At 52.2% G+C, this 13,959-nt stretch overlaps 1 protein-coding gene across 6 annotated transcripts in view; it reads right to left on the reverse strand.

Moving 5' to 3' along the window:
- Positions 1-6,249: 6,249 nt before the first annotated feature.
- Kirrel1 (kirre like nephrin family adhesion molecule 1) overlaps positions 6,250-13,959 on the reverse strand; it is a 93,393-nt gene continuing 85,683 nt past the window's right edge. For 4 of the 6 annotated variants that reach the window (XM_076574351.1, XM_015995327.3, XM_042279236.2 and 1 more), the window contains 9 exons: positions 13,761-13,909; positions 13,435-13,562; positions 12,649-12,823; positions 12,457-12,557; positions 10,780-10,978; positions 9,149-9,256; positions 8,857-8,996; positions 8,213-8,290; positions 6,250-7,968 (listed from right to left, as the gene is read on the reverse strand). In XM_076574351.1, the coding sequence (XP_076430466.1) occupies positions 7,492-7,968; positions 8,213-8,290; positions 8,857-8,996; positions 9,149-9,256; positions 10,780-10,978; positions 12,457-12,557; positions 12,649-12,823; positions 13,435-13,562; positions 13,761-13,909 (1,555 nt within the window). In that variant the 3' untranslated portion in view covers positions 6,250-7,491. The remainder of the gene's footprint in view (positions 7,969-8,212; positions 8,291-8,856; positions 8,997-9,148; positions 9,257-10,779; positions 10,979-12,456; positions 12,558-12,648; positions 12,824-13,434; positions 13,563-13,760; positions 13,910-13,959) is intronic. The other 2 variants (XM_042279237.2, XM_015995329.3) reach the window with 1 other exon arrangement.

Raw genomic sequence — 13,959 nt, forward strand, 5'->3', positions numbered from 1 at the left:
CCTGCAGAACCAGAACTGAGAAAATTATCAACCAGACCATACTTTGATCAGGACTGCTTAATTAGTCACACTTGCCCATCTACCCCAATTCTCTCTCTATTTAACCTAAACCACGTTATTACTTTGTAAACTTGGGAGTCTCTGGACCCTTTGATTTGTCCTTCCTAATTGAATAGATCTCTTCTCTCTTCTTTATCATTACCCATGTCTTTAACTGGTGTATTGGCAGGAGTGGCTGAGCCTACCAGGTTTGGACTGACGGTATCCAGGCTTTCACCCTAGAAATTCTAACGTCACAACTAAAGGGCTCCTGCCACTAGGGCAGGAGAAAAAAATGGAGCAACAAAATGTTTTGGCCTGGAAGTGACATATCACATCCATTTATAACCTATTGACCCAAAGTAATCGAGTTGGCATTGTCCATCAGTCAGGGACTCAGCAAGAGAAATCTCAGCATCAGTAAACACCAGTCATGGCTTATCACCTTGGCCTTACCAGAGCCCAGGCTCTTCATGGCCAATCTGTACTTCATCCAGCTTGAGCACTGGTTAAATTCTCCTAGGTGTGGTGTTTCATGGGTTCGAATGCTTGCATTCCTCCAGCACAAGCTGGGTGATGGGATACTAATTATTGTGGACCAGGTGTGGTGGCACTCACCTGTCATCCCAGCACTCAGGAGGCAGAGCCAGGAGGATTGCCACAAGTTCCAAGACACCCTGCCCTACATAGTGAGTCCCAGTCCTTCTTGTACTATAGAGTAAGATCATTTCAAAATAGATAGACAGACATATAGATATGTGATAAAGTAATGCGTTACCTCTGCCTCCAACTGTAATTTAAGGTTTATCGGACATGGGACACATGCCTTTAATCCTAGCACTTGGGAGGAAGAGGCCAGCCAGGAGTGAGACCCTGTCTTAAAATGAAACAAATCCACAAAAACCCCTAAACAGTAAAGAAGGAAAGTGCTAATGTGTCATACCTAACACCCTAGGATCAAAGCAGAAGTTATAAATGAGTGAAGACCAGCTTGAAGCTTCTCAGGGTGGAAAAAGGGTGATTCATGAGTTAGGTGAGACTCTTTTTAGGGTAAGGCCTTTGAGGTGGACTCTGGAGAAGAGGTCAAGGGCTCCTCCAGGCAGAGATACAGCAGCAGAGAAGCACAGGGCAAACAAGGCAGTCTGTCTCACTGGGTTGAAATGTGGGGTGTGGCAAACAACAGTCAGAGGTCTGACTCCTTGAGAGGATAACTTGGGATCATATCCTGGAGGAGTTAGAGCCTTTCTCTTTGATTAGAAAGTGCAGAAAAGCCATTGTCTAAAGCTAGGCCAAGAGCTTGTGTCCTGAGTCTGAAGACCTCACAAGGAGGGAGTGGCTTTTAAAGCATCTGAAGGCTTGGTGATAAAGGCCATGTCTTTACTATTTGTCCTTGAGCCTTAGATAACTTCCGTTACAGGCTGGAGTCGGGATGGGATGTAATGCATAGAAATAAGTATGGCCCGTATGACCTTCCTGGGGTTCAGTAGGTTTAGGTCTTTGGATAAGTGGGGTGCTATATGCAGTTTTGTCTCAGTAACGTTGGCCCTGTACAGCCCACAGCACAGGAAGCATCCTACCCGACATCATTTGGCCTGATCACTCGGCCTCCATCTCTCCGTCTAACTTTGCATTTTGCCTGCCCCACCACCCACTTCTTTCTGTTTCTGGATCCAATCCATGCCACTGCTGCTTCTTTAAAGACAAACAAACATGCCGGGCGGTGGTCGCGCACGCCTTTAATCCCAGCACTCGGGAAGCAGGGCCAGGTGGATCTCTGTGAGTTCGAGGCCAGCCTGGTCTACAGAGCAAGATCCAGGACAGGCACCAAAACTACATGGAGAAACCCTGTCTTGAAAAACCAAAATGTACATATAAACAAAACTTCCAAAACTGTGTTGGTTCAACTCACCTGACTGTGGCCTCTAGATTCACCCTGCACCTGGGCAGAGTTTCTCTGAACTCCGGCCCCTGTGGCAGCTGCACTCTTCTGAGTCGGGATCTATAACCTTCTGGTGATGGCTTGCACCTGCTCCCCTGCCGTCCTCCTCCCTCCCCGGCCCCCAGTGCCTGACACCTGATGCTTGTAGGACATGAACTCTACCAACTGAACTCTACCCCAGCCTTGCATTCTTTCTTTTTCACCTCTCACATTCTGTTTCTAGCGATGTTCTGTGTTCCTTGTACGTAAAGAGGCTCCCAGAACAGTCTTGACTTTACTTGGTCGTTGACCAGACAAGGACAACAAACCATGGCCTTTCTCTCATGACTTACAGCTTCAAAATCATTATCTGTAAATGGTTCCGTCAATCCTGGACCACTCCTGTGAGGCGAGCAGAACGTACCCCAGTCCATTAGGTAGAGCGTGCGGCTGCACCATCGGCTTCTGCACTTTTACTACCAGCAGCTCGAAAGGTCAGAGACCCGCAGACTGCTTTTAGCCAGACCACGGCATCGGCATACATAAAGCAGCCCAGATGCGTGCTGAGTCCCAGTCCCTGTGTGGATCTGGGCTGCCGATGCCGAGCCTCCAGGTTCTTCATCCTCACAGTCAAGCCTGGCACCAAGCATTCGGATGCCACAAAAGCACAGAGCCCTTTGTCCTGGAGCTGCCAGAATGGGCCTCAGGCGTCTCTCATGCCCACAAACTGGTGGATAAAATGTCTATCACATAACCTTGAGGTGAAGATATGTAACGTTTACAATCTCGATCTTCAACCCTTCCCCCCCCAAAACCTGTACCATTTCACACAAAACTGAGCAGCCTTTTAAAGTAACCAATTGCTCATATATTAAATAACACAAAACATAGTACTTTTTAAAACATTTATATTTATATATATAAAATTAAATATATAATATATAGTGTGTTTGAGGCTAAAAATATAGTACACAATATTTTTTTTTTAAAAAAAAGGAAAAAAATGTCAGAATAGGAAAAGGTGAAAAGGACACACAGATACACATTGCTAAAAATCTATGATGGTTTGTCCTAACAAAAATACTTTTTTTTTCTCTTAGTTGTCATCATGGATCCATTTATGATGAGGATTTTGGTAGAGATAATTCAACTGGCATCAGAAATGGGGACGGCAATCCCAGGAGCGGTTAGGGTAGACAGTTTGACCCCCAAGAGCCCTGGGCGCCCTGTGAAAAGTGGCAGCGTGGCCTTGTAGGTCACTTTTGCTAAGGAGCCTACTTTTGCTGTATCAGCAAATCGAATGCTCTCTCCCCGCAGAGTGCTGGCATTCCCAGGGGCTGTGGACAGCTCCTGAAAGCAACAGAAGAACCTGGACACCAGTTTGCCAAGGCCAGTGGTCGGGGGCAGCAAGCAGCGAAGATGGGCTACCGAGACTGGTAAGTGGCGTTCTGTGCACACAAGATCATTACGATTGTTAAGAGCAGGTTTGCACCAGAAGTTCCTAGTGTGGCCTGTCTTCCGTGCAGCAATTATTTTCCTCTGGGAAAGGGCCCTGGGGGTTCCCTCACAGTGATGCGGGGAAACTAAATGCTGCACCCCCCTCTCCAGTCGGTACTCTGCCAAGCCACAGCCCTCAGTCCTCTCCGAGACTGGACCATGGGCGGTGTCAGTGGCAAGCTGGCAAGGGTTTGCCAGCACTGGCCGGAAGACACTGCTTTGAGGAGAAAAGGAAAAATACCGCGGGAGGTGGGCAGGATGCAGGGGGAAGGGGACGTTCCGTTTAGGTGACAATTGAATAGTCCTTTCGCAACGGTTAATGCCTCGCCAATGGAGTCCCGAGGTCTGTGTACCTCTGCGTTCTATTATCAGCTAGGCACGAGGCTCTCTAGGTGTAGAGCATGCCTGGGCTCAGATTGCACACAAGTGAACTACTAGGAGTTTTTGAGCCTGCAGTGGCCTTGGGAGGTCACGTGACTCACCCACAGGGACAGAACTGCTCACACGGCAGGATGAGGCAGTGACTGAGCCAGCAGACTCCACATGCCCACACAGGGTCTTTGGCTTTACCACGAGTTTCTATAAATCCCAACTGCCTCACATTGCTATGGAGTGGGCCAAGTATACAGGGTCACCCAGTCCCGTCTTAAGGGGCCCAGGAGCTGTGGCTCCTGCCAGAGCACCCACATGTTGACAGAGCACAAGGGGCAAGACACAGGGCAGTGTGCCCCATCCCACAGGGCAGGAGTTCCTGTCAACATAGAGAGGGAAGCAGCTGCCGGCCTGAGGAAAGCCTACCACCAGAATCGTGGGAGCTGAGCATTGCTCCCGGTCCTGGCTCCTTTCTCTCATAATAGATGTTGCTTTGTGCATATTCTGTGGTTAGACTTTGGGAGAACCAGGACTCGGCAAGCAGGCTGGGCTCTCTACAAAGAGCAAGGCCTACCCGGAGCCACAAGGGCTTTTTGCATATGCAGAGTTTATGTTAAAACCCCTTCTTCCTCTACCAGCTCCCCTTTCAACCTAGAGGAAGGGGTGGCCGCTCTCCTGTCTTCAGGTTCGAGACTGCTGGGACCATAGGCTTCACCTTGCTTGGTAAACAGGGAGAGCTGACTTTGGGCCAGGTGACTGTCCCCGAAGACCTAGTGGAAGGCAGCTTCCCTATCTCCCCCAGTCTACATGCGGCAGTCTACATCCACAGTAAAGGAAACCGAGCCCTACCGTGATCACAACAACCTGTTGAGCCCAAGAGGAGAACAATGCAGATTGCTTCATTTCACTCACGGCTAGGGTGATGGACAAGATCAGGAAGTTTATGTTGCAGGCAGCCCTCCCCTGCCCTAACCCTCACCTTGATTGCTTACTGTTTCTGGGTTCTTTTGATAGATGGGAAATCCCGAATTTGGCCTCCCCTGATGAACACAGCCAACACAGAAATAGTTGTAGGTAAAGACCAGAAAATTGGAGGCAATGAAAACAGAGGTCAGATCATGGTTACTCAGCAAATGGCAGCTGCAGAACAGGGAGGGTCATGGATCTCTTGACTCCTGGCTCCTTATTCTTTCAACTAAAGCAATTAACACTTGGGGTGCTTAGAATCATTAAGTAACAGGGCACCAACATGCTGGTACCAACTAGCTTCAGATGCAAGAGCCCCATTATTAGGGGACCTTCAATTCCCCAGACATACAATTCCACTGGTCATTCAGCAGGGCCCAACTCTGATTCCGATTGCAGAATCCGAGTGGCCGGAGACAAGTCTGTCTCAGTTGCTGCTTCCTGTTCCTTGCATGGTGCTTGATAACCACAAATTTCCTGCAGGGCGTAACCTTAGTGATGCTCTTGTTTCCATGGGAGGGACCTACTGCTTGAATCAGAGAGAAATGAGAGAACCAAGCCAAACCCCAAACAAAATGATTATCTTAGAGTACTGATGTTTAAAATGCCACTCTAGTTAGACTTGCAAGTGTTTGGATCACCCGTGGCTTCAGGTGTCAATGAAAATGGAAAACTTGCATGAATTCATATTCACAAGAACCTACACTATACGTACACACACTGCCTCACTGAGATCTCATGAAAGGTCTCTGCAAGTGTGAGTCCTCTGAACTGGAATCCAGCTACGAGTCTGTCAACGCTACAGGAAAGGCCCGCTCTGTGCGGACGCACTGACTGGAGAACAAGAGGAAGCAAAGGCTGTCTGCCAGGCTGGAAATGGAGCTCCTTGATTCCCGGTACCCGGTCCTTATGAGAAAGGAGATGGCTGAGAATGTCACCCCACAGGCCCATCTCTAAGGTTAGTGATGGACCGTGGCTGATGAACATGTAAGTCATGAAAGTAAACATGACTAATGAATGGTGACCAATGAGAAAAGGCAAGGGGTACTCTGGGAGTACTCCCTCCCATCATGTAGGCCTCAGTGGGGAGGTGGACAGTTGACTCCCGATGGGATGGGCAGAGGTTTCTTGGGAAAGTGAGGCTGAAACATGAGTTACAGATTCTCTTTGGTCAGAAGGTGGTAGATGAGAAGTGGAGTGGAATGTATGTGTGTGGGTCATGTGTGTGCTGTGCGGGAAGAGACAACGTAGGCCGTGGAATACAATGCCTGAAGTGTTCTTCTGCACTGGGGGCTCCGTCTAGGTCAGGAAGAAGTTCCCTTTGCAGCCACGTCCGGGTCCCTTCCCTTCACATCCCCTCATTTGTCTCTCCTTGACGCTAACATAGGACAACCTGGAGCCCACCAGCTCCTGCTCCCCACACAGGGACAGCATCACAAACCTGACACTCAAGGCACTGAAAATGGAAGAAGAAATTTGATAGGCCTGGGGGTGGGGTAAGGAGGAGACAGAACCAAAACTTGTCTGGATAAAGCAATTACCATGGCACCCGCAGAGGGAGCTGTAACTAGGGTGAGTCCCAGGGTAGGATCGTAGTGTCTGAGGTTCAGGACTGCGTAACTCTATCAGAATCCAGCAGTCGGCAGCTCTCACCATTTGAGTGGGTGTAATAGATTCAGAGCGCTTGGAGACTCAGAATAGCGCAAGGTGTCAGGAGCCTGGTGGAGGACAGGTGTGTCCCTTTCCTTTCCACGGGGACTCGTATATAGTGGGGGAAACCCCTAGAGCCTTGTTTTCCGAATGAGTCTTTTATTGTCTTTGAAAAACACAGCTCCGTGACACCTCTGCCCTAGCCTGTGCTCCAAGGCTCAAGAGTTAATACCAAGAAGTGGGGCGATAACATGAAAGAAGGAGGCTGGTGAGGTTCCCGCTACTGTTGGCTCTGGGAACTGCCATGGAGTACACGGCGGTCCCTGGCCAGTCAACCAGGACACGGTCCTGACCATTCTTTGTTCACATCCAGGACACATCCTCCTGGTCCAGCACAAAGTTGAGAAAAAAAAGGGAGCAGTGTTAACCAGGGATTTCTGGAACCCTCGGCGCTCAGATAGCCACAGTAAGTAGCCATGGTGACTGGCATTTTGACCCCAGCTGACCGAGGGCTGGATTTGAACTCATTGTCCCAGCTGTAATCCCCTGAGATGGGAAAGATGAACACAAGGTATGAGAGAAATCAAGAGAGGGACTGGTGGGCTGCCCCGCATTCCGGCTGCCTGGACTAGAGCCGCCTAGGCCAACGCCTACCCACCTCAGCAGATCTCCATGCCCACTTACGGGAGATCAGAGGAGCAGGAGAGAAAGGAAATGGTAACATGTGCTCTTCTTCCCTCCTTTGCCCTCTGCCCCCCACCCCAGCCTCCACTGCCCTGTGCCCAATGCTTGGGTCAGGTATGAACAGACGTCAGTAGAGACATCCTCCCGAGGAAGAGCTCAGCAGGCCTAGGAGAGTGGGGCACGCCCAGAGCACCATCCTTGGGATGGGGTGTTCACTGGGAGACCTGCTCCTTATTTGTGACGACGGCAGGAGGAGGAAGGCTGGGTCCAAGAAAGGAGCAACGAGCAATGTCCCTGAATGTCAGGGAAGAGCTGGGAAGCCTTCTCCTCTGCCCCGCAGAGATACCCCAGCCAGACTCCAGTCTCTACACATGAGTCTGCATGCGCTGCTGAAATCGCTGGCCGTAGTCTGAGTGCTGAGAGGTGTAGGAGAACCGAGTGGCCGTGGCATACTTGCCAATAGGGTCATAGGCCTCATAGGGGGTCCTCTCCAAGCCGGATGGTGGGGCCTGGGGGTAGCCTAGACGATAGGTAGGATACCCGGCTGGACCGGGGAAGGGGTGGGAGTTGAACTTCTCGTAGTTCTCGTAGGATAGCTGGCTGGTTGTATCGGTGCCACCTGGCGCAGCGGGACCAGAGGGTGGGGGCTCCGTGCCATAGTCAGAGGCAGGGGCCCGGCTGTACGTATTGAGCTGGGCATAGCCGCTGGAGTGGGAGAGGCGAGATGATGGGCGGCCATCAAAACGTGTAGGGCCGGGGGCACGGTAGTCAGCATATAGCACCGCCCTGGAGGATGGGCGATCTTCGTGGGCACGCACATTGTAGTAACCGTTGGTGGGATCCTGCGGGTGGGGGGGCAGCGAGAGAAGAGGGTAAGAGTGGGAGTCTCCCGCAGGGTAAGAAGATCTGAAACGGTCTTCTGCCCACGCCCACCCCAAGCCCCGTTCTTCTCCTCTCACCCGGCATCCCTCTTTCTTCTGTCCCCTCTGTGGACCTCTTGACAACTCCTCCCTGGCGGTCCTCACCTCTCCCTGCAGACCCTCCTTTCCCGTTTCCCGTGTGCCTCGTTCCCGTCCCTTTTCCTACCTTCATCTCATACTCTTCCCGCGTATCAATGGTGTCACAGCGCAGGTCCTGCTTCAGATCCACGTCATCCTTAAAGGACTGAAGAACAGGAGCGGGTGTCAGGAGACGGACGCTGCTTTTACCCCCCTTCCCCACTTCTACCAATCCCAGGCCCAGAGGCCGCCAGCTAAAGGAAGCTCTGGGTTAGGGCAGACTTGTGTCTCACACACAGGCTGAGGTAGGAGGACACCAGGGACCCGGCTTCTAACGTTCGTTTTGTGGCTAACATGCGATATGATATCTTGAGTATGCCACTGCTGCCGTCGGGGAGCACATCTCAGCAATGAGGAGGCCGAAGCAAAAATATCTGCAGATTTCCCTCCATGCGAGGGAAGGATGGGGCAAAGGAAGTTGGAGGGGAGGGGAAGGGAGAGCAGCTTTGCACATGTATGTAAAAGTGTATATGAGTAAGTGTGCGTGAGGGCGCCAATGTACGTCCAAGGGTGAGTGTGTCTATTGGTGAGCAGGTTGGTACATAGGAGCCGGAGTGGCAGGAACAGGTTAAACTCCTTGAAGAGGAGGAGGTGACAGAAGCTATTAAAAAACGGGTGGGGCTGGCCTTAGGACTACGAAGCGCCTAGGCCAGTGAGGCGCGTGGTCCTCACCGAGTAGATGGCCTTCATGACCCGAGTTGCCGTGGAGATGCTGGCGGTATCATCCTCCCGGTCAGAGTGCATTGTGAGCGGCTCCCGATTCACCGTCTCCACCTTGATGTCCAGCTTCCTCAAGGTCACATCCTTTCGACCTAGGACAGGGAGGTGTGCCTGGGCCAGGTACTTTCTACTGGTCTCTGTGGCACTGGCTTCCGGCCCCCCGACCCCCACCCCATCCCTTGCTGTGACCCTGAAGGGGAAGGCTGGGGAATGCAGGGTTTGCTGTGGCCGAGCCTGTACTCACTGCCTTTGCGACGGCGGTAGAGGAAGAACACCAGGGCGACGAAGAAGAAGATGACCAGGATGCCTGCACCAATGGTGGCCCCAGCAATGATGCCCACAGGTAACACCTCTACAGACAGGGAGGAAGAGCAGGGGTGAGGATGGAGCCATGCGGGGACCTGAAGACTTGGCCACGAGACACTGCAGCAGCTCTGGATTATGGACAAAGCTAAGTTTTGCCTGAGCTGGGCTGTGTTGCTATCTAAGTCCAGGCCACACTGGACAAGATCTGGGCTGAGCCTGCCTTGAGATCTGTGCTTTAGTTTAGCAGAGTTCACGTCAGGGCTGTGTTCCATCGGAGCCATCATTTGGCCTCAGAGCCCACCAACCCATGAAGCTTGGTCCCTCCTTCCTGTAGTGGGTAGCTGTTCCAGCTTTAACCTGGAAGTACTACTTCCAGCAAGGCTTCTAGTAACTGTCACGCCTACCTAGGACCGGCCCCTGAGGCAGGGCCAAGAGGGGAGCCCTTAAGACCCAAGATCTGGATGTGCCAGCTCTCTTGGTTCCTGGTGATCCTGGACGCTGGATGGTGGACCGAGCGGAGTTCTCCAGAGAACCCAGCTGGACTGCACCTCACCTCTTCCTGATCCTGTAACCAACCCCTTTACTAGCTGTAAGTTACCCGCCAAAATAAATCTCCTTTTTAACTACATGGAGTTGCCTTAATAAATCCTCCAGTACCTTCCTGAGCTGGGCTTTAGTCTGAAGTCAGCTCTCTCCAAATTCCCATCTTCCATGTCTGTTTCAATCTCCTCTATGACCTTCCTTGCCTGCAAAACTGTCTCTTCTGCCTGCGCTGCCCACTTGTGGCTCCAACGCTCCTCTTTAGTGCCCCTGCTTCCCTTTGCTGATAACAAGTCCAAGAATTCTCCCTTTGGTCTTCTCTCTCTTTCCGGCATTACTAGTCAGATCCAGACTCTGGCTATGGATCTGCCCCTTTGAGAGCCTTCCTCCTGAGCCCCACATTACTCTTCTGTTCCCACACCCACCCTGCAGGTATCTTTAACTAAACCTGAACTGTTAGCTTTCCCAGGGGTCCCCAGATTCTCCATCTCTCCCTTTTCCATGACTAGTTCTCAAAATCAAACAGGTGTTATTTTTCCTTCGCCAAACATCTGTCAAAGTCTAGACACCTGCTTCATCTTGCCAAAGGTACCGGAGAGAATATATCTCTTCCATAAAAGCACAGATGCTTGGAGGGGTAGGGGAACCTCTACAAATACCCATTCACTCCTCTCAATAACTCGCTGACCTAGGTGGAGTTAACATGCTGCATATATCGTTTAATTTTCCTCTGCCTGGATTCACTTGTTTCCACTCTAGAAGTTCCTTCACTATGATGAAAGTTTCTTGTGGGCAGAGATGATGCCGTGTTCACACCTGCAACTCTTCCTTCGGAGTTTGACATATAAAGATGCTCAGGGAACATTTACATAGTAGATTAATTAGCCGAGCACTAAAGTCAGCTTCCGGCAGAGAAGAAAGAGAGAGAGAGAGAGAGAGAGAGAGAGAGAGAGAGAGAGAGAGAGAGAGAGATTGCTTTGAAAGAGAAGACGAAACTCTAGGCCCTCCTGAGTGGCCCCCATGGCTGACCTCGCTCTTCCAGCTGGATGATGGCAGTGCCTGGCCCGAAGCTGTTCCAGGCAGTGCAGTTGTAGTGGGTCTGAAAGTCGGCCTCCATGACGTTGTTGATGGTGAGCGTGGACAGCACACCACTTCCTGAGTTAGTCCTCTCCACCGTGTACCGCTCCAGGGTCCCCACCTCCAGGAAGTTCTCCTTCCATGCCCAAGCCTGGGGTGGGGAAGGCAGGATGGATGTAAGAAAAGGGTACGTGGAAGAGGCACCTGCCCCAAAGACGCCTAATCAGGTAGCCTTACCCCAGCACCAAACAACCCTTCACCCTGAGACAACCCATGTCACACCAGCTACCACAAATCCTTGACACTGAACTTCTGCTCCAGGAGCTGCGGCTCCCACACGGTCATCAGATTTCTCTAGAGAGACTCTGAAAACCACTACCTTGAGACTTATGTACCAAGTATGAATGTAGGGGAGAGATCCAGGAACCCGCCTCTACAGAGCTTCCATGCTATAAGTATGACACTGCGTGGTATTTTGTGATGTGGAAGCAGCTGAGCGAAGGAGCCAATGTTTGGGTCTTCGATGTTGCAGGGACTTGAGATCCCTGGGCTCCAACTCATATACTCGGGCCCCAGAGCAGCTACGTGGCCATGCTTTCTCTGTCTAGGCCTCCTTTTCTTCTTCTCTGAAGTAGCAGCTTCTGGCCAGCACAAGGCAATGCTCAGCCCTGTGATTCTAACGGCACACACGCCTATCTTACCAGCCTTACCCTTAATCAACCCGCAGAAACCTGCCTGGCTCTCTGGAGATGCATCTGCCTGCTCTTAATTATGAGCAGGGAGTCAAGGGGAGCGTCCCCCAGGCCTCCCATCCCTGACCTCCCCAGCTGAGGCATTCCCAACTGTGTGTTCTCATGACAGAGGGGAGGCTAAGGAGGAAGAGCAGCCAAACGCTGGCTCCTTTCCAGGGATCAGGCCTCCCAGCTCCAGGAGGCAAACCTCCCGGGAGCCAAACCGTCTTCTGCCTAGGCAGCTGCGGTAATGAAGCATCCCCGGGCAGCCCCGGAGTTAGCCAAATGGTCATTAAATGTGATGAGGGTTTTGATGGTTAGTGGCCACAGGAGGAATTCATTGTTTATGGTGTAGGGGAGTGAAGAAAAGAGTGAGGAATGGTCAGGGGCTGGTGGAGGGAAGCCAGGCAAAAAGAGAGGCGAGCGAGCGAACGGGACAGGTGGGAGGGAGAAGTGGGGAGGGAGGAGGGGGCAGGCTGGCGGAAGGAGGAAAGAGGAGAGGGGAAGGCCAACGAAAAGACTGGGTGGGGGGGCTTATAGCCAGGGTGGAAGATGAGGGAAGAGAGAGAAAGGAGCTTCACCAGGAATGGGAGGGAACCCATTGTCCTCTGACTCCAAGGAACTAGGCGCCTTACAACTGTTATTGTAGTGACTGATACATAGGGATATGGCCTCCTCTTCGAAGATGAGGAGCCCAAACCACTGATCTGTCCAGGGTCACACAAGCAAGGGAGGAGGTAGAATTTGGGCAGATAAAATGGTACAGAAACTAAAAAGGCAGAGGATTGCAGGACCAGAAAAGGGTGGGGAGACTGAAGGTGTAAGCCGGAAGAGGGGAGGAAACGCTGGGCAGGTGTGGACACATCAGGGCTGCCTGGTAAGGCCGCCCGGCACTCACAATCCGGTCTGGAGGCGGGGTACTCCCGATGAAACACTCCACCTTCCCACCGTCACCCCTCACGGCAAACTGCACCGCCTCGCTGGAGATAATGGGGGGTCCTACAAGCAAGAAGGCGCACACAGTAGTCAGGCCAGGCAAAAGCCGCCCTGCTTCTTCTCCCCGCGGGGTCTCACATCCAAGGGCACTCACCATTTACGTACAGCGGTACCTCTCGCTCGGCCACTCCGATCCGAGGTACGATGGCCCGGCAGGTATAGGTGCCGGCGTCTGCCTGAGTCACTGACTTCAGTAGCAGCTGATTGCTGTTACTCAGGACCTGGGCAGAGAGATTAGCCTCGGGTGGGGAGCCAGGAAGCCTGGGCCCCTAGGTCGGTGGGGGGGTCCCCGCATCAGAGGCATGGGAGAGAAAGCACGAAGGACCACACGTGAATTCCCAGAAGGCAAACGGGTTCCTGAGCCTGGTTGACCCATCCCCTGACTCTAAGCAGGCTGGCAACAAGGCTGCCATTTGTACAAGAGCGGGCAGGTATTGGCTACGGCCGTTGTGAAAGGATACTGTCCTTTCTGACGATCTGTTCCCCTGCTTTTATTACTAAGCCAGAGAAGACGGTTTATTTTGAAATTCGTCTTTACATCCTGGTCCAAACTGTCTAACACGGGTCTTTAGAACTGCGCACTGGGACTTTCTTATCCAGCTTCACCCCCTCCCTGGGGACCAATACTGCACCGAATCTTTGACTAGTGAGCAGCACCACCTGCCCCCTTCATCCTCGTCACCCCGAGTTCTATGCAAAGCCCAAGGAGGGGTATGGCTGATTGCAGGTATTCTCTTCTCTTCCAAATCCCAAGGCCCTAGAAAGGTCCCAGTTTGGGTCTGAAAACCCAATCCCGACCCCTCCCTCATTGTCTTCACCAGGATGTCTGTGTCCCTTCCTCCCAGCGCGTACCCCCCCTCACAGGCAGGGAGAGGTTTACCATGTTGGAGTCCTTCTTGGTCCAGGTGAGGGTGAGGGGGGGATTCCCAACCCAGACACAGGTGAGGGTCACATCAGAGCCAATGTCTGTGGTCGTGGGCTTTGGGTCAACTACAATCCGGGGGGCAACTGAAGCGGGGAGAAGGGGCTGGTCAGAATCACAGGGACTGAGTGTCAACTCCAGTCGCCCTCTTTCCGCTCCTGTCCACTACCTCCCCGTGTGTGTCCCCGTCTCCCCAGCTAGGCAGGGCTTCTCCTCGCCTGTACCCAAGGGACCTTGAAGGCCCCTGCTCTCTGTCCCCTGCCGCTGCCCTTCCAGCTACTCACAGTGAACATTCACTAAAGTGCTGACGTTGGTGCTTCCCACTTTGTTATGGACCTCACAAGACACAGGCTCCGTGAAGAAGGAATAGTCAACGTTTGTCTCATAACGACTCTCATGGGCGTCTTCGATCAAGAACCCCCCTTTGGCCCACCTAGAGGATGAGACAGCACAGGTGTGAGAGTAGAACTGAGAACTCTCTCA

Source organism: Peromyscus maniculatus, chromosome 6, assembly GCF_049852395.1.
Source record: "Peromyscus maniculatus bairdii isolate BWxNUB_F1_BW_parent chromosome 6, HU_Pman_BW_mat_3.1, whole genome shotgun sequence".
Classification (NCBI taxonomy): Eukaryota; Metazoa; Chordata; class Mammalia; order Rodentia; family Cricetidae; genus Peromyscus; species Peromyscus maniculatus.